At 54.0% G+C, this 20,457-nt stretch overlaps 1 protein-coding gene across 1 annotated transcript in view; it reads right to left on the bottom strand.

The window, feature by feature from the left end:
• Positions 1-20,457, bottom strand: part of LOC140394757 (ran GTPase-activating protein 1-like) — a 608,923-nt gene that overhangs the window by 222,389 nt on the left and 366,077 nt on the right. Inside the window, exon 7 of the mRNA XM_072481973.1 lies at positions 8,754-8,853. Within this exon, the coding sequence (XP_072338074.1) occupies positions 8,754-8,853 (100 nt within the window). The remainder of the gene's footprint in view (positions 1-8,753; positions 8,854-20,457) is intronic.

Here is a 20,457-nt window from a genome sequence, read left to right as displayed (position 1 = left end):
AGTCCCAGTCTACTCAACTTCTCCTCGTAATCCAACCCCTTCAACTCTGGGATTAACCTAGTGAATCTCCTCTGCACACCCTCTAGTGCCAGTATGTCCTTTCTCAAGTAAGGAGACCAAAACTGAACACAATACTCCAGGTGTGGCCTCACTAACACCTTATACAATTGCAGCAGAACCTCCCTAGTCTTAAACTCCATCCCTCTAGCAATGAAGGACAAAATTCCATTTGCCTCCTTAATCACCTGTTGCACCTGAAAACCAACTTTTTGTGACTCATGCACTAGCACACCCAGGTCTCTCTGCACAGCAGCGTGTTTTAATATTTTATCATTTAAATAATAATCCCTTTTGCTGTTATTCCTACCAAAATGGATAACCTCACATTTGTCAACATTGTATTCCATCTGCCAGACCCTAGCCCATTCACTTAGCCTATCCAAATCCCTCTGCAGACTTCCAGTATCCACTGCACTTTTTGCTTTACCACTTATCTTAGTTTTGTCTGCAAACTTGGACACATTGCCCTTGGTCCCCAACTCCAAATCATCTATGTAAATTGTGAACAGTTGTGGGCCCAACACTGATCCCTGAGGGACACCACTAGCTACTGATTGCCAACCAGAGAAACACCCATTAATCCCCACTCTTTGCTTTCTATTAATTAACCAATCCTCTATCCATGCTACTACTTTCCCCTTAATGCCATGCATCTTTATCTTATGCAACAACCTTTTGTGTGGCACCTTGTCAAAGGCTTTCTGGAAATCCAGATATACCACATCCATTGGCTCCCCGTTATCTACCGCACTGTTAATGTCCTCAAAACATTCCACTAAATTAGTTAGACACGACCTGCCCTTTATGAACCCATGCTGCGTCTGTCCAATGGGACAATTTCCATCCAGATGCCTCGCTATTTCTTCCTTGATGATAGATTCCAGCATCTTCCCTACTACCGAAGTTAAGCTCACTGGCCTATAATTACCCGCTTTCTGCCTACCTCCTTTTTTAAACAATGGTGTCACGTTTGCTAATTTCTAATCTGCCGGGACCACCCCAGAGTCTAGTGAATTTTGGTAATTTCCCTAGCCATTTGCAATTTCCCTAGCCATCTCTTTTAGCATTCTGGGGTGCATTCTATCAGGTTCAGGAGACTTGTCTACCTTTAGCCCCATTAGCTTGCCCATCACTACCTCCTTGGTGATAACAATCCTCTCAAGGTCCTCACCTGTCATAGCCTCATTTCCATCAGTCACTGGCATATTATTTGTGTCTTCCACTGTGAAGACCGACCCAAAAAACCTGTTCAGTTCCTCAGCCATTTCCTCATCTCCCATTACTAAATCTCCCTTCTCATCCTCTAAAGGACCAATATTTACCTTAGCCACTCTTTTTTGTTTTATGTATTTGTAGAAACTTTTACTATCTGTTTTTATATTCTGAGCAAGTTTACTCTCATAATCTATCTTACTCTTCTTTATAGCTTTTTTAGTAGCTTTCTGTTGCCCCCTAAAGATTTCCCAGTCCTCTAGTCTCCCACTGATCTTTGCTACTTTGTATGTTTTTTCCATCAATTTGATACTCTCCCTTATTTCCTTAGATATCCACGGTCGATTTTCCCTCTTTTTACCGCCCTTCCTTTTTGTTGGTATAAACCTTTGCTGAGCACTGTGAAAAATCACTTGGAAGGTTCCCCACTGTTTCTCAACTGTTTCACTATAGAGTCTTTGCTCCCAGTCTACCTTAGCTAGTTCTTCTATCATCCCATTGTAATCTCCTTTGTTTAAGCACAAAATTCTAGTGCTTGATTTTACCTTCCCACCCTCCATCTGTATTTTAAATTCCACCATCTTGTGATCGCTCCTTCCGAGAGGTTCCCTAACTATGAGATCATTAATCAATCCTGTCTCATTACACAGGACCAGATCTAGGACCGCTTGTTCCCTCATAGGTTCCATTACATACTGTTCCAGGAAACTATCGCGGATACATTCTATAAACTCCTCCTCAAGGCTGCTTTGACCGACCTGGTTAAACCAATCGACATGTAGATTAAAATCCCCCATGATAACTGCTCTACCATTTCTACATGCATCTGTTATTTCTTTGTTTATTGCCTGCCCCACCATAATGTTACTATTTGGTGGCCTATAGATTACTCCTATCAGTGACTTTTTTGCCTCACTATTCCTGATTTCCACCCAAATGGATTCAACCTTATCCTCCATAGCACCGATGTCATCCCTTACTGTTGCCCGGATGTCATCCTTAAATAACAGAGCTACACCACCTCCCTTACCATCCACTCTGTCCTTCCGAAAAGTTTGATACCCTCGGATATTTAACTCCCAGTCGTGACTATCCTTTAACCATGTTTCAGTAATGGCCACTAAATCATAGTCATTCACGATGATTTGCGCCATCAACTCATTTACCTTATTCCGAATACTACGAGCATTCAGGTAAAGTACACTTATGTTGGCTTTTTTACCTCTGTTCTGAATCTTAACACCTCGATCAGTAACCTCTCCTAAGTTATATTTCCTCTTAACCTTTCTCCTAATTTTCCTTGTCGTCGAACCCATATCTTCCTGTAACAACCTGCCGCGTTGCTTACCATTAATGTTTTCACTTCCCGTTTTATTTCTTTTCGTATTCCTGGTCCTATTCACTGAGCTCCCCTCAGGGTAGAGGGGTCAATTACTAGGGGAGCATAGGTTTAAGGTGCCAGGGCAAAGTTTAGAGGCGATGTACGAGACAAGTTTTTTACGCAGAGGGTAGTGGGTTCCTGGAACTCGCTGCCGGAGGAGGAGGTGGAAGCAGGGACATAGATACATAGATACAGAGAAGATAGGAGCAGGAGGAAGCCTTTTTGACCCTTCGAGCCTGCTCCGCCATTCATCACGATCATGGCTGATCATCCAACTCAATAGCCTAATCCTGCTTTCTCCCCATAGCCTTTGATCCCATTCTCCCCAAGTGCTATATCCAGCCGCCTCTTGAATATATTCAATGTTTTAGCATCAACTACTTCCTGTGGTAATGAATTCCACAGGCTCACCACTCTTTGTGTGAAGAAGTGTCTCCTTATCTCTGTCCGAAATGGTTTACCCTGAATCCTCAGGCTGTGACCCCTGGTTCTGGACACACCATCATTGGTAACATCTTCCCTGCATCTACCCTGTCTAGTCCTGTTAGAATTTTATAAGTCTCTATGAGATCCCCCCCCCCTCATTCTTCTGAACTCCAGCGAGAACAATCCCAACCTCGTCGATCTCTCCTCATATGACAGTCCCGCCATCCCTGGAATCAGTCTGGTAAACCTTCGCTGCTCTCCCTCGCGAGCAAGAACATCTTTCCTCAGAGAAGGAGACCAAAACTGCCCACAATACTCCAGGTGTGGCCTCACCAAGGCCCTGTACAATTGCAGCAACACATCCCTGCTTCTATACTCGAAACCTCTCGCAATGAAGGCCAATACACCATTAGCCTTCTTTACCGCCTGCTGCACCTGCATGCTTACCTTCAGCGACTGGTGCACAAGGACACCCAGGTCCCGCTGCACACTCCCCTCTCCCAATTTACAACCATTCAGGTAGTAATCTGTCTCTCTGTTTTTGCTTCCAAAATGAATATCCTCACACTTATCCAAATTATACTGCATCTGCCATTGGTTTGCCCGCTCGCCCAACCTGTCCAGATCTTGGTGTAGGATCCCTGCATCCTCGTCACAATTCACCCTCCCACCAATTTGGTATCATCTGCAAACTTTGAGATGTTAAATTTTGCTCCCTCATCCAAATCTGCTGATGAGGGGCTAGTTTAGCAGAGGGCTAAATCGCTGGCTTTGAAAGTAGACCAAGGCAGGCCAGCAGCACGGTTCAATTCCCGTACCAGCCTCCCCGAACAGACACCGGAATGTGGTGACTAGGGGCTTTTCGCAGTAACTTCATTGGAAGCCTACTTGTGACAATAAGTGATTTTCAAATCATGAGTATATATTGTGAATAGCTGGGATCCCAGCACCGATCCCTGCGGTACCCCACTGGTTACTGCCTGCCAATTTGAAAAGGACCCATTAATCCCTACTCTTTGTTTCCTCTCTGCCAACCAGTTTTCTGTCCACCTCAGTACATTTCCCCCAATCCCATGCGCTTTAATTTTGTACAATAACCTCTTATGCGGGACTTTGTCAAACGCCTTCTGAAAGTCCATAGTGACGTTTAAGGGGCATCTTGACAAATAGGATGGGAATAGAGGGATACGGAGCCCGGAAGTGTAGAAGATTTTAGTTGAGACGGGCAGCATGGTCACTTCTTCGGGTAGGAATCCTCCCCCCTTTCAAAAGATCCTTTTACGCGCCTCCAGCATGTTCGCTCTACCTAGACACCTCCCTCTGGCCACTTACCTGTTCTTGATCTTTTCATGATGTGGAGATGCCGGCGTTGGACTGGGGTGAGCACAGTACGAAGTCTGACAACACCAGGTTAAAGTCCAACAGGTTTGTTTCGATGTCACTAGCTTTCGGAGCGCTGCTCCTTCCTCAGGTGAATGAAGAGGTATGTTCCAGAAACATATATATAGACAGATTCAAAGATGCCAGACAATGCTTGGAATGCGAGCATTAGCAGGTGATTAAATCTTTACAGATCCAGAGATGGGGTAACTCCAGGTTAAAGAGGTGTGAATTGTGTCAAGCCAGGACAGTTGGTAGGATTTCGCAGGCCAGATGGTGGGGAATGAATGTAATGCGACATGAATCCAAGGTCCCGGTTGAGGCCGCACTCATGTGTGCGGAACTTGGCTATAAGCTTCTGCTCGGCGATTCTGCGTTGTCGCGCGTCCTGAAGGCCGCCTTGGAGAACGCTTACCCGGAGATCAGAGGCTGAATGCCCTTGACTGCTGAAGTGTTCCCCGACTGGAAGGGAACATTCCTGCCTGGTGATTGTCACACGATGTCCGTTCATTCGTTGTCGCAGCGTCTGCATGGTCTCGACAATGTACCACGCTTCGGGACATCCTTTCCTGCAGCGTATGAGGTAGACAACGTTGGCCGAGTCGTACGAGTATGTACCGCGTACCTGGTGGGTGGTGTTCTCACGTGTAATAGTGGTATCCATGTCGATGATCTGGCACGTGTTGCAGAGATTGCCATGGCAGGGTTGTGTGGTGTCGTGGTCACTGTTCTGAAGGCTGGGTAGTTTGCTGCAAACAATGGTTTGTTTGAGGTTGCGCGGTTGTTTGAAGGCAAGTAGTGGGGGTGTGGGGATGACCTTGGCAAGATGTTCATCTTCATCGATGACGTGTTGAAGGCTGTGAAGAAGATGTCGTAGTTTCTCCGCTCCGGCGTCGGGCCACCCCAAAGGTGTGGATTCCTCCGTACCTTTAGGGGTTCGGCCCGCCCCGGAGTGGTTGATGCCCCGCCGACTGGCGTGGAAGGCCTTTGGCGCCACGCCAGCCGGGGCCGAAGGGACTCCGCCGGCGGGCGGGAGTCCGCGCATGCGCGGGAGCGTCAGCGGCTGCTGATGTCATCCCTGCGCATGCACTGGGGGGGGGGGTTCACCTACGCGTTGGCCATGGCGGAGGCAGATGGCCGCGCGTAGGAAGAGAGTGCCCCCACGGCACAAGCCCGCCCGCTGATCGGTGGGCCCCAATTGCGGGGCAGGCCACCGTGGGGGCATCCCCTAGGGCCAGATTGCCCCGCGCCCCCCCCAGGACCCCAGAGTCCACCCGCGCCGCTATGTCCCGCTGGTAAGGGACGTGGTTCAATCCATGCCGACGGGACTAGGATAAAACCAGCGGGACTTCGGCCCATTGCGGCTGGAGAATCGGCACCCCGGTGCCGGAGAATTCGGCGGCCGGCGGGGGCGGGATTCACGCCGCCCTCCGGCGATTCTCCGACCCGGCGGGGGTCGGAGAATCCCGCCCTCTGTTCCCGTCTGGACCTGGAAAAATGTATTCATTTCAACTTCCAATTTCCACCCCTCTATCACCTTCACATGATCCATCTCTGACACTTCCCCACCCTTCTTTGACCTTTCTATTTCAATTTCTGGGGACAGACTATCTGCTAGTATCCATGACAAACTCACTGACTTCCACAGCTACCTCAACTACAGCTCTTCACACTCCATCCCATTCTCCCAGTTCCTTTGCCTCCGTCGCATCAGTTCCGATGATGCCACTTTCCAAAATGGTGCTGCTGACAGTCTTCATTCTTCCTTCATCGTGGTTTCCCACCCACTGTGGTCGACAGTCTCAACCGTGTCCGACCCAGCTCCCTTCCCAGCTTTAATCACCCACATTTACATTCCTTTTGTCTTTCTGTCCACGACATCTTTGTCAATTTTCACCTACCGCTGGCCCCCCAGCCAGCCCATCACTCCACGTCCCCCCCACTACTGTAAAAATCTGACCTTATTTCCAGCTTTGACAGCCTCATGCAGACTGCAAACGTTAGCCCCCTTCTCTCTCCGCACTGTCAGACCTGCTGCGATTCTTCACCAGTTTCTGTTTTTGTTGCTTCAATAATTATTTCCTCAACATTTTATTTAACCTTCGACAACTTGATAAAAGAAAAATAACACACATTTTTCCCTACAACTTGACATTCCTGCAAATGTCAAAAGTCCTTTAGTAGAAAGACTTTGCACTATTGTTAAGCCATGAACAGCACTGTGGATATCTAGATTCCCATTGGGACCACGCTCAGATGGCTAACATATTTAACTCGTGACCTTTCATTTTCCCAAAAGCTGAATCTCACAGCCTGTCGGAATTCACATGTCTGCATGTGAAAGGCTATTATCTCTACTGTCCTTCACTGTGGGGATGTTTTACTTTGCAAAAACATTGCCAATAAAAACAGTGTTACAGCAAATGGTTCAGAGTTACTGACTACATGGAGCACAGACATCAGTTTGAACTTTCCTGAAGTAGGCCGTGATTCTCTTTTTCGAGAACGGCGCACTACCGCTGCTCGCGAGTGCGGAGAATTTTTGCACGCTGTTCGCTGGAGACCTCGGGCGGGATTCTCCGCAATCGGCACGATGTCCGCCGACCGGCGCCAAAAACGGCGCGAATCAGTCCTGCATCGCGCCGCCCCAAAGGTGCGGAATTCTCCGCATCTTGAGGGGCCGAGCCCTCACCTTGAGGGGCTAGGCCCGTCCGGACTGATTTCGGCCCCGCCAGCTGGCGGGAAAGGCCTTTGGTGCCCCGCCAGCTGGCGCGGAAATGACTTTGCCGCGCGGCGCATGCGCGGGAGCATCAGCGGCCGCTGACAGCATCCCCGCGCATGCGCAGTGGAGGGGGTCTCATCCGCCTCTGCCATAGTGGAGACCATGGCGAAGGCGGAAGGGAAAGAGTGCCTCCACGGCACAGGCCCGCCTGCGGATCGGTGGGCCCCGATTGCGGGCCAGGCCACCGTGGGGGCACCCCCCGGGGCCAGATAGCCCCGCCCCAGGACCCCGGAGCCCGCCCGCGCCACCTTGTCCCGCCGGTAAGAGAGGTGGTTTGATTCTTGCTGGCGGGACAGGCATTCCAGCAGTGGGATTTCGGCCCATCGCGGGCCGGAGAATCACCGGGGGGGGCCCGCCAACTGGCGCGGCGTGATTCCCACCCCCGCCGAATATCCGGTGTCGGAGAATTCGGCAACCGGCGGGGGCGGCATTCACGCCAGCCCCCGGCGATTCTCCGACCCGGCGGGGGGTCGGAGTATCCCACCCGGGATTCTCTACTCCCGCCGCTTGTCAATGGGAGTTTTCCATTGAAGCCACCCCATGCCGCTGGGAATTTCACAGGCAGGGCTGCGCTGCCGGCATGGCCAGAAAATCCCACCGCCAGCGAACTGCCGGAGAATCCTGCCCTTGATCTGTGTCTCGTAGAAAGTCCAACTTGAACTGAATGCAGATGAAATGAATTATACATCAAGAAAAAAAGAGTGTATTTGGCAAGTTACTCTCTCCATCCATCAAACACAGAACAAGTGCAATTCCCGAGCCTCAAATAAAACAATAATAAGATCACGGAGTGCATCTCGAACTAGTCATTAACTTTAGCAAAACTGTGCTTCGTACTGTTAACCAAAGGTATTGGGGGACAGATATATGGAGTTGGGTCACAGATCAACTCTGATCCCAAATGGACAAATGGCCTCCTTTTGCACTGTAAATTCTATGAAATCTATGTTTCGATGATCTTGCTAGAGGACTGTGTGGGGTAGTGTGGATGATAGATTGGGCAGCACGGTAACACAAGTGGCTAGCATTGTGGCTTCACAGCGCGAGGGCCCCAGGTTCGATTCCCCGCTGGGTCACTGTCTGTGCGGAGTCTGCACGTTCTCCCCGTGTCTGCGTGGGTTTCCTCCGGGTGCTCCGATGCTTATTCTTCTTCTGAAGTTAGTGAACAGCAGAAAATGTGTCTACCTATCGTTTAATATCTTAGGGCGGCACGGTTATCACTGCTGGCTTTTAAACCAAGGCAGGCCAGCAGCACGGTTCAATTCCTGTACCAGCCTCCCCGAACAGGTGCCGGAATGTGGCGACTAGGGGCTTTTCACAGTAGCTTCATTGAAGCCTACTTGTGACAATAAACGATTTTCATTTCACTTTCATTTCAAATGGGCAGAGAGCTCATTCGAAGTGTCCGTTCAGACCCGATGGGCCGAATGGCCTCCTTCTGCACTCTCGGGATTGTATGATCTAAAATGTGCTAAAATCATTCAACACCAAACAGCCCAAACAAGCACTCACCATTTAAATCTACTTTCTGCAGGTGCTCCTTGAAAGCCAGGGCCTTGGCCACTTCATTCGCTGCTTCCTTCTTTATTTCCCCGTAGGAAAGATTCAGCTCCTATTCAAGACACAGGAAATTCACTTCACTACCTTGGGAGGGAAACTCGTTCACCTTCCTGAGCTGCTGATTAATGGTTTTCATGGTTCCTCTGTGTTAGTTTGGATTGCAGCATTCGCTGCTTCACTTATTAAATTGCTGCACTCGATTTCACAAAAGGAATGTATTTCACTAAAGAAGCGACTCAGTCTGACATGGTAATCATCCTCCTCCTTACCCATTCCTCACCTGTTCAGTGCTTCTCCCAGCACCTTCAGTGACAATGGTCAGATATTCCCCATCGGTTTAAAACCTTACCAGTGTTGAATTGGCAGTGAGTGACAGGGTATGCTAGATTGACTCGGCACTCCTGTTCCACACAGCCACGGAGGGAGCGTAGATTGGGGAAATAATTTGTGCCCAAGTGCAAATGGTAATCTCCTGTGTCCCTTACCAATCCATGCCGCGGTGATCTAAGTGTATCAAAGCTGATTTGGAATAGTTTCTGGCATTGCATTCATTTTGTGGCCCCAATTTCTGAAGGTTTTCTGCTCTAAAGGAGCCCGGCAGTACATTGCTTTATTCGTCACTATTTTCCTTTGTATTGTTGGCTGCACATTCAATCTTTAAGTGCGTGACCGTTGATCTGTAGCACAAGTACAAGTTACACTAAAGCACAAAGAGCGCCGTTTCCTGTATCATTTTAAGCATAAAGCCAATGGCAAAGGCCATTCATAGATTACAGCTCGAAGCCCCATAAACCGATTAAATCTAAAGGCTCAAAGTTCTCAGCTCTGTACTGTAGCTGGTGTGGGGCAGTGATTGGCAAACAGCTTTAACACCTCAACTGTTTGCCTTAAATCTCCGTTTTTGACATTTCAAAGTTTTTCACTGAGCAAACAAAGTTTGGACTAAGAAAAAGATATTTTTGGCCGCTGATCCTTGTTTTCTCCCAACAAGCCTGGGATGAGACCATACTCTCGTGGGTTCTCCCAATCCCTGGGGAATGACTGTCCAATCCAGCAAACAGAAACTGGAAATCTGCAAGGTTTTTCCTTAATTACCAGCAGAATCACAGCTGGCACAGGGCTTTTCGCCTTTACCCTTCTAACTAGAAGAATCGAGTGATGCCGTAGCTGACGAGAGGTTTCAGCTCCACTGCTGGTTAATGCCAAGCTGTCTTTCCAGTCACCTGCTGGGCGAGATCCAGATCTGAATGTAACCCTCACGGTTCACTTAAACACCCAGACGCTGGATGCACCTGCTGCCCGGTACTCACCATCCATGCCTGGGAGATCTTGCCAAGGCACCGTTCACTACTGCTCCACTTGAATGTGGACCAGACTTGATAGGACCGAGGGGAGTCTCCCAGGCCATTTGAGACCCTCGGATGATTGGGCTCTGAGCAGGGTGGTACCCTGTTGTTCCTCCAGCATCTGGGCACCTTTGCATTGCCAGCCTGGCACCCTGGAACTGCCCGGATGCCTTGATGGCACTGACAGGCTGCCATATTGGCAGTGCCAGGCTGCCCAGGTTGGCACTGCCAGGGGTCGGGTCCAGGGAGTAGCCTTGCCATGAAGACAGGAGGTGAGGGGTGGTGTTCCTGGGGGCCTCCCCAAGTTTAGGGGTGAGGGGTGAGGGGTGTAAATAAAGCCTGACGGGCCTGAAGGGGGGGGGGAGAGGGAAGATTGAGGCACCCAGACAAAATGGCACTCCGATTTGCGAGCTGACTTTTAAGCGAGCCATCAGGAAATCCCTCCAAATGTGGCCTCGGTGGGAGAAGCTCCCGGAGGCCAAAATAAAATGCCCAAGTGCCCTTGGAGAGTGGGATGTTACTGAGCGCTGCAGCCTGGAGAGTGGGATGTTACTGAGCGCTGCAGCCTGGGGAGTGGGATGTTGCTGAGCGCTGCAGCCTGGAGAGTGGGGTGTTACTGAGCGCTGCAGCCTGGGGAGTGGGATGTTACTGAGCGCTGCAGCCTGGGGAGTGGGATGTTGCTGAGCGCTGCAGCCTGGAGAGTGGGATGTTACTGAGCGCTGCAGCCTGGAGAGTGCGATGTTACTGAGCGCTGCAGCCTGGAGAGTGGGATGTTACTCTGCTGCAGCCTGGAGAGTGGGATGTTACTGAGCGCTGCAGCCTGGAGAGTGGGATGTTACTGAGCGCTGCAGCCTGGAGAGTGGGATGTTACTGAGCGCTGCAGTCTGGAGAGTGGGATGTTACTGAGCGCTGCAGTCTGGAGAGTGGGATGTTACTGAGCGCTGCAGCCTGGAGAGTGGGATGTTACTGAGCGCTGCAGCCTGGAGAGTGGGATGTTACTGAGCGCTGCAGTCTGGAGAGTGGGATGTTACTGAGCGCTGCAGCCTGGAGAGTGGGATGTTACTGAGCGCTGCAGCCTGGAGAGTGGGATGTTACTGAGCGCTGCAGCCTGGAGAGTGGGATGTTACTGAGCGCTGCAGTCTGGAGAGTGGGATGTTACTGAGCGCTGCAGCCTGGAGAGTGGGATGTTACTGAGCGCTGCAGCCTGGAGAGTGGGATGTTACTCTGCTGCAGCCTGGAGAGTGGGATGTTACTGAGCGCTGCAGCCTGGAGAGTGGGATGTTACTGAGAGCTGCAGCCTGGAGAGTGGGATGTTACTGAGCGCTGCAGCCTGGAGAGTGGGATGTTACTGAGCGCTGCAGCCTGGGGAGTGGGATGTTACTGAGCGCTGCAGCCTGGAGAGTGGGATGTTACTGAGCGCTGCAGTCTGGAGAGTGGGATGTTACTGAGCGCTGCAGCCTGGAGAGTGGGATGTTACTGAGCGCTGCAGCCTGGAGAGTGGGATGTTACTGAGCGCTGCAGCCTGGAGAGTGGGATGTTACTGAGCGCTGCAGCCTGGAGAGTGGGATGTTACTGAGCGCTGCAGCCTGGGGAGTGGGATGTTACTGAGCGCTGCAGCCTGGAGAGTGGGATGTTACTGAGCGCTGCAGTCTGGAGAGTGGGATGTTACTGAGCGCTGCAGCCTGGAGAGTGGGATGTTACTGAGTGCTGCAGTCTGGAGAGTGGGATGTTACTGAGCGCTGCAGTCTGGAGAGTGGGATGTTACTGAGCGCTGCAGCCTGGAGAGTGGGATGTTACTGAGCGCTGCAGCCTGGAGAGTGGGATGTTACTCTGCTGCAGCCTGGAGAGTGGGATGTTACTGAGCGCTGCAGCCTGGAGAGTGGGATGTTACTGAGCGCTGCAGCCTGGAGAGTGGGATGTTACTGAGCGCTGCAGTCTGGAGAGTGGGATGTTACTGAGCGCTGCAGTCTGGAGAGTGGGATGTTACTGAGCGCTGCAGCCTGGAGAGTGGGATGTTACTGAGCGCTGCAGTCTGGAGAGTGGGATGTTACTGAGCGCTGCAGCCTGGAGAGTGGGATGTTACTGAGCGCTGCAGCCTGGAGAGTGGGATGTTACTGAGCGCTGCAGCCTGGGGAGTGGGATGTTACTGAGCGCTGCAGCCTGGAGAGTGGGATGTTACTGAGCGCTGCAGCCTGGAGAGTGGGATGTTACTCTGCTGCAGCCTGGAGAGTGGGATGTTACTCTGCTGCAGCCTGGAGAGTGGGATGTTACTGAGCGCTGCAGCCTGGAGAGTGGGATGTTACTCTGCTGCAGCCTGGAGAGTGGGGTGTTACTGAGCGCTGCAGCCTGGAGAGTGGGATGTTACTGAGCGCTGCAGGCTGGAGAGTGGGATGTTACTGAGCGCTGCAGTCTGGAGAGTGGGATGTTACTGAGCGCTGCAGCCTGGAGAGTGGGATGTTACTGAGCGCTGCAGCCTGGAGAGTGGGATGTTACTCTGCTGCAGCCTGGAGAGTGGGATGTTACTCTGCTGCAGCCTGGAGAGTGGGATGTTACTGAGCGCTGCAGCCTGGAGAGTGGGATGTTACTGAGCGCTGCAGCCTGGAGAGTGGGATGTTACTCTGCTGCAGCCTGGAGAGTGGGATGTTACTGAGCGCTACAGTCTGGAGAGTGGGATGTTACTCTGCTGCAGCCTGGAGAGTGGGATGTTACTGAGCGCTGCAGCCTGGAGAGTGGGATGTTACTGAGCGCTGCAGCCTGGAGAGTGGGATGTTACTGAGCGCTGCAGTCTGGAGAGTGGGATGTTACTGAGCGCTGCAGCCTGGAGAGTGGGATGTTACTGAGCGCTGCAGCCTGGAGAGTGGGATGTTACTGAGCGCTGCAGCCTGGAGAGTGGGATGTTACTGAGCGCTGCAGCCTGGAGAGTGGGATGTTACTGAGCGCTGCAGCCTGGAGAGTGGGATGTTACTGAGCGCTGCAGCCTGGAGAGTGGGATGTTACTGAGCGCTGCAGCCTGGAGAGTGGGATGTTACTGAGCGCTGCAGCCTGGAGAGTGGGATGTTACTCTGCTGCAGCCTGGAGAGTGGGATGTTACTCTGCTGCAGCCTGGAGAGTGGGATGTTACTGAGCGCTGCAGCCTGGAGAGTGGGATGTTACTGAGCCCTGCAGCCTGGAGAGTGGGATGTTACTGAGCGCTGCAGCCTGGAGAGTGGGATGTTACTGAGCGCTGCAGCCTGGAGAGTGGGATGTTACTGAGCGCTGCAGCCTGGAGAGTGGGATGTTACTGAGCGCTGCAGCCTGGAGAGTGGGATGTTACTGAGCGCTGCAGTCTGGAGAGTGGGATGTTACTCTGCTGCAGCCTGGAGAGTGGGATGTTACTGAGCGCTGCAGCCTGGAGAGTGGGATGTTACTCTGCTGCAGCCTGGAGAGTGGGATGTTACTGAGCGCTGCAGTCTGGAGAGTGGGATGTTACTCTGCTGCAGCCTGGAGAGTGGGATGTTACTGAGCGCTACAGTCTGGAGAGTGGAATGTTACTCTGCTGCAGCCTGGAGAGTGGGATGTTACTGAGCGCTGCAGCCTGGAGAGTGGGATGTTACTGAGTGCTGCAGCCTGGAGAGTGGGATGTTACTGAGCGCTGCAGCCTGGAGAGTGGGATGTTACTGAGCGCTGCAGCCTGGAGAGTGGGATGTTACTGAGCGCTGCAGCCTGGAGAGTGGGATGTTACTGAGCGCTGCAGTCTGGAGAGTGGGATGTTACTGAGCGCTGCAGCCTGGGGAGTGGGATGTTACTGAGCGCTGCAGCCTGGAGAGTGGGATGTTACTGAGCGCTGCTGCCTGGAGAGTGGGATGTTACTGAGCGCTGCAGTCTGGAGAGTGGGATGTTACTGAGCGCTGCAGCCTGGAGAGTGGGATGTTACTGAGCGCTGCAGCCTGGAGAGTGGGATGTTACTGAGCGCTGCAGCCTGGAGAGTGGGATGTTACTGAGCGCTGCAGCCTGGAGAGTGGGATGTTCCTGAGCTCTGCAGTCTGGAGAGTGGGATGTTACTGAGCGCTGCAGCCTGGAGAGTGGGATGTTACTGAGCGCTGCAGCCTGGAGAGTGGGATGTTACTGAGCGCTGCAGCCTGGAGAGTGGGATGTTACTGAGCGCTGCAGCCTGGAGAGTGGGATGTTACTGAGCGCTGCAGTCTGGAGAGTGGGATGTTACTGAGCGCTGCAGCCTGGGGAGTGGGATGTTACTGAGCGCTGCAGCCTGGAGAGTGGGATGTTACTGAGCGCTGCAGCCTGGAGAGTGGGATGTTACTGAACGCTGCAGCCTGGAGAGTGGGATGTTACTCTGCTGCAGCCTGGAGAGTGGGATGTTACTCTGCTGCAGCCTGGAGAGTGGGATGTTACTGAGCGCTGCAGCCTGGAGAGTGGGATGTTACTGAGCGCTGCAGCCTGGAGAGTGGGATGTTACTGAGCGCTGCAGCCTGGAGAGTGGGATGTTACTGAGCGCTGCAGCCTGGAGAGTGGGATGTTACTGAGCGCTGCAGCCTGGAGAGTGCGATGTTACTGAGCGCTGAAGCCTGGAGAGTGGGATGTTACTGAGCGCTGCAGCCTGGGGAGTGGGATGTTACTGAGCGCTGCAGCCTGGGGAGTGGGATGTTACTGAGCGCTGCAGCCTGGAGAGCGGGTTGTTACTGAGCGCTGCAGTCTGGAGAGTGGGATGTTACTGAGCGCTGCAGCCTGGAGAGTGGGATGTTACTCTGCTGCAGCCTGGGGAGTGGGATGTTACTGAGCGCTGCAGCCTGGAGAGTGGGATGTTACTGAGCGCTGCAGCCTGGAGAGTGGGATGTTACTCTGCTGCAGCCTGGGGAGTGGGATGTTACTCTGCTGCAGCCTGGAGAGTGGGATGTTACTGAGCGCTGCAGCCTGGAGAGTGGGATGTTACTGAGCGCTGCAGCCTGGAGAGTGGGATGTTACTGAGCGCTGCAGCCTGGAGAGTGGGATGTTACTGAGCGCTGCAGCCTGGAGAGTGGGATGTTACTGAGCGCTGCAGCCTGGAGAGCGGGATGTTACTGAGCGCTGCAGTCTGGAGAGTGGGATGTTACTGAGCGCTGCAGCCTGGAGAGTGGGATGTTACTCTGCTGCAGCCTGGGGAGTGGGATGTTACTGAGCGCTGCAGCCTGGAGAGTGGGATGTTACTGAGCGCTGCAGCCTGGAGAGTGGGATGTTACTGAGCGCTGCAGCCTGGAGAGTGGGATGTTACTGAGCGCTGCAGTCTGGAGAGTGGGATGTTACTGAGCGCTGCAGCCTGGAGAGTGGGATGTTACTGAGCGCTGCAGCCTGGAGAGTGGGATGTTACTGAGCGCTGCAGCCTGGAGAGTGGGATGTTACTGAGCGCTGCAGCCTGGAGAGTGGGATGTTACTGAGCGCTGCAGCCTGGAGAGTGGGATGTTACTGAGCGCTGCAGCCTGGAGAGTGGGATGTTACTGAGCGCTGCAGCCTGGAGAGTGGGATGTTACTGAGCGCTGCAGCCTGGAGAGTGGGATGTTACTGAGCGCTGCAGCCTTGAGAGTGGGATGTTACTGAGCGCTGCAGCCTGGAGAGTGGGATGTTACTGAGCGCTGCAGCCTGGAGAGTGGGATGTTACTGAGCGCTGCAGCCTGGAGAGTGGGATGTTACTGAGCGCTGCAGCCTGGAGAGTGGGATGTTACTGAGCGCTGCAGCCTGGAGAGTGGGATGTTACTCTGCTGCAGCCTGGAGAGTGGGATGTTACTGAGCGCTGCAGCCTGGAGAGTGGGATGTTACTGAGCGCTGCAGCCTGGAGAGTGGGATGTTACTGAGCGCTGCAGCCTGGAGAGTGGGATGTTACCGAGCGCTGCAGCCTGGAGAGTGGGATGTTACTGAGCGCTGCAGCCTGGGGAGTGGGATGTTACTGAGCGCTGCAGCCTGGAGAGTGGGATGTTACTGAGCGCTGCAGCCTGGAGAGTGGGATGTTACTGAGCGCTGCAGCCTGGAGAGTGGGATGTTACTGAGCGCTGCAGTCTGGAGAGTGGGATGTTACTGAGCGCTGCAGCCTGGAGAGTGGGATGTTACTGAGCGCTGCAGCCTGGAGAGTGGGATGTTACTGAGCGCTGCAGCCTGGAGAGTGGGATGTTACTGAGCGCTGCAGCCTGGAGAGTGGGATGTTACTGAGCGCTGCAGCCTGGAGAGTGGGATGTTACTCTGCTGCAGCCTGGAGAGTGGGATGTTACTGAGCGCTGCAGCCTGGAGAGTGGGATGTTACTGAGCGCTGCAGCCTGGAAAGTGGGATGTTACTGAGCGCTGAAGCCTGGAGAGTGGGATGTTACTCTGCTGCAGCCTGGAGAGTGGGATGTTACTGAGCGCTGCAGCCTGGAGAGTGGGATGTTACTCTGCTGCAGCCTGGAGAGTGGGATGTTACTGAGCGCTGCAGCCTGGAGAGTGGGATGTTACTGAGCGCTGCAGCCTGGAGAGTGGGATGTTACTGAGCGCTGCAGCCTGGAGAGTGGGATGTTACTCTGCTGCAGCCTGGAGAGTGGGATGTTACTGAGCGCTGCAGCCTGGAGAGTGGGATGTTACTGAGCGCTGCAGCCTGGGGAGTGGGATGTTACTGAGCGCTGCAGCCTGGGGAGTGGGATGTTACTGAGCGCTGCAGCCTGGAGAGCGGGATGTTACTGAGCGCTGCAGTCTGGAGAGTGGGATGTTACTGAGCGCTGCAGCCTGGAGAGTGGGATGTTACTCTGCTGCAGCCTGGGGAGTGGGATGTTACTGAGCGCTGCAGCCTGGAGAGTGGGATGTTACTGAGCGCTGCAGCCTGGAGAGTGGGATGTTACTCTGCTGCAGCCTGGGGAGTGGGATGTTACTCTGCTGCAGCCTGGAGAGTGGGATGTTACTGAGCGCTGCAGCCTGGAGAGTGGGATGTTATTGAGCGCTGCAGCCTGGAGAGTGGGATGTTACTGAGCGCTGCAGCCAGGAGAGTGGGATGTTACTGAGCGCTGCAGCCTGGAGAGTGGGATGTTACTGAGCGCTGCAGCCTGGAGAGTGGGATGTTACTGAGCGCTGCAGCCTGGAGAGTGGGATGTTACTCTGCTGCAGCCTGGGGAGTGGGATGTTACTCAGCGCTGCAGCCTGGAGAGTGGGATGTTACTGAGCGCTGCAGCCTGGAGAGCGGGATGTTACTGAGCGCTGCAGTCTGGAGAGTGGGATGTTACTGAGCGCTGCAGCCTGGGGAGTGGGATGTTACTCTGCTGCAGCCTGGGGAGTGGGATGTTACTGAGCGCTGCAGCCTGGAGAGTGGGATGTTACTGAGCGCTGCAGCCTGGAGAGTGGGATGTTACTGAGCGCTGCAGCCTGGAGAGTGGGATGTTACTGAGCGCTGCAGCCTGGAGAGTGGGATGTTACTGAGCGCTGCAGTCTGGAGAGTGGGATGTTACTGAGCGCTGCAGCCTGGAGAGTGGGATGTTACTGAGCGCTGCAGCCTGGAGAGTGGGATGTTACTGAGCGCTGCAGCCTGGAGAGTGGGATGTTACTCTGCTGCAGCCTGGGGAGTGGGATGTTACTCTGCTGCAGCCTGGAGAGTGGGATGTTACTGAGCGCTGCAGTCTGGAGAGTGGGATGTTACTCTGCTGCAGCCTGGAGAGTGGGATGTTACTGAGCGCTGCAGCCTGGAGAGTGGGATGTTACTGAGCGCTGCAGCCTGGAGAGTGGGATGTTACTGAGCGCTGCAGCCTGGGGAGTGGGATGTTACTGAGCGCTGCAGCCTGGGGAGTGGGATGTTACTGAGCGCTGCAGACTGGGGAGTGGGATGTTACTGAGCGCTGCAGCCTGGGGAGTGGGATGTTACTGAGCGCTGCAGCCTGGAGAGTGGGATGTTGCTGAGCGCTGCAGCCTGGAGAGTGGGATGTTACTCTGCTGCAGCCTGGAGAGTGGGATGTTACTGAGCGCTGCAGCCTGGGGAGTGGGATGTTACTGAGCGCTGCAGCCTGGAGAGTGGGATGTTACTCTGCTGCAGCCTGGAGAGTGGGATGTTACTGAGCGCTGCAGCCTGGAGAGTGGGATGTTACTGAGCGCTGCAGCCTGGAGAGTGGGATGTTACTGAGCGCTGCAGCCTGGAGAGTGGGATGTTACTGAGCGCTGCAGCCTGGAGAGTGGGATGTTACTGAGCGCTGCAGCCTGGAGAGTGGGATGTTGCTGAGCGCTGCAGCCTGGAGAGTGGGATGTTACTGAGCGCTGCAGCCTGGAGAGTGGGATGTTACTGAGCGCTGCAGCCTGGAGAGTGGGATGTTACTGAGCGCTGCAGCCTAGAGAGTGGGATGTTACTGAGCGCTGCAGCCTGGAGAGTGGGATGTTGCTGAGCCCTGCAGCCTGGAGAGTGGGATGTTACTGAGCGCTGCAGCCTGGAGAGTGGGATGTTACTGAGCGCTGCAGCCTGGAGAGTGGGATGTTACTGAGCGCTGCAGCCTGGAGAGTGGGATGTTGCTGAGCGCTGCAGCCTGGAGAGTGGGATGTTACTCTGCTGCAGCCTGGGGAGTGGGATGTTACTGAGCGCTGCAGCCTGGAGAGTGGGATGTTACTGAGCGCTGCAGCCTGGAGAGTGGGATGTTACTGAGCGCTGCAGCCTGGAGAGTGGGATGTTACTGAGCGCTGCAGCCTGGGGAGTGGGATGTTACTGAGCGCTGCAGTCTGGAGAGTGGGATGTTACTGAGCGCTGCAGCCTGGAGAGTGGGATGTTACTGAGCGCTGCAGCCTGGAGAGTGGGATGTTACTGAGCGCTGCAGTCTGGAGAGTGGGATGTTACTGAGCGCTGCAGCCTGGAGAGTGGGGTGTTACTGAGCGCTGCAGCCTGGAGAGTGGGATGTTACTGAGCGCTGCAGCCTGGAGAGTGGGATGTTACTGAGCGCTGCAGCCTGGAGAGTGGGATGTTACTCTGCTGCAGCCTGGAGAGTGGGATGTTACTGAGCGCTGCAGCCTGGAGAGTGGGATGTTACTGAGCGCTGCAGCCTGGAGAGTGGGATGTTACTGAGCGCTGCAGTCTGGAGAGTGGGATGTTACTGTGCGCTGCAGCCTGGAGAGTGGGATGTTACTCTGCTGCAGTCTGGAGAGTGGGATGTTACTGAGCGCTGCAGCCTGGGGAGTGGGATGTTACTGAGCGCTGCAGCCTGGAGAGTGGGATGTTACTGAGCGCTGCAGTCTGGAGAGTGGGATGTTACTGTGCGCTGCAGCCTGGAGAGTGGGATGTTACTCTGCTGCAGTCTGGAGAGTGGGATGTTACTGAGCGCTGCAGCCTGGGGAGTGGGATGTTACTGAGCGCTGCAGTCTGGAGAGTGGGATGTTACTGAGCGCTGCAGCCTGGAGAGTGGGATGTTACTGAGCGCTGCAGCCTGGAGAGTGGGATGTTACTGAGCGCTGCAGTCTGGAGAGTGGGATGTTACTGAGCGCTGCAGCCTGGAGAGTGGGGTGTTACTGAGCGCTGCAGCCTGGAGAGTGGGATGTTACTGAGCGCTGCAGCCTGGAGAGTGGGATGTTACTCTGCTGCAGCCTGGAGAGTGGGATGTTACTGAGCGCTGCAGCCTGGAGAGTCGGATGTTACTGAGCGCTGCAGCCTGGAGAGTGGGATGTTACTCTGCTGCAGCCTGGAGAGTGGGATGTTACTCTGCTGCAGCCTGGAGAGTGGGGTGTTACTGAGCGCTGCAGCCTGGAGAGTGGGATGTTACTGAGCGCTGCAGCCTGGAGAGTGGGATGTTACTGAGCGCTGCAGCCTGGAGAGTGGGATGTTACTGAGCGCTGCAGTCTGGAGAGTGGGATGTTACTGAGCGCTGCAGCCTGGAGAGTGGGGTGTTACTGAGCGCTGCAGCCTGGAGAGTGGGATGTTACTGAGCGCTGCAGCCTGGAGAGTGGGATGTTACTCTGCTGCAGCCTGGAGAGTCGGATGTTACTGAGCGCTGCAGCCTGGAGAGTCGGATGTTACTGAGCGCTGCAGCCTGGAGAGTGGGATGTTACTCTGCTGCAGCCTGGAGAGTGGGATGTTACTCTGCTGCAGCCTGGAGAGTGGGGTGTTACTGAGCGCTGCAGCCTGGAGAGTGGGATGTTACTGAGCGCTGCAGCCTGGAGAGTGGGATGTTACTGAGCGCTGCAGCCTGGAGAGTGGGATGTTACTGAGCGCTGCAGTCTGGAGAGTGGGATGTTACTGAGCGCTGCAGCCTGGAGAGTGGGGTGTTACTGAGCGCTGCAGCCTGGAGAGTGGGATGTTACTGAGCGCTGCAGCCTGGAGAGTGGGATGTTACTCTGCTGCAGCCTGGAGAGTCGGATGT

This window comes from Scyliorhinus torazame, chromosome 18 (genome assembly GCF_047496885.1).
Source record: "Scyliorhinus torazame isolate Kashiwa2021f chromosome 18, sScyTor2.1, whole genome shotgun sequence".
NCBI classification, from domain to species: Eukaryota; Metazoa; Chordata; class Chondrichthyes; order Carcharhiniformes; family Scyliorhinidae; genus Scyliorhinus; species Scyliorhinus torazame.
The sequence above is the reverse complement of the archived record's forward strand: the minus strand, read 5'-3'. Positions and strand labels throughout refer to the sequence as shown.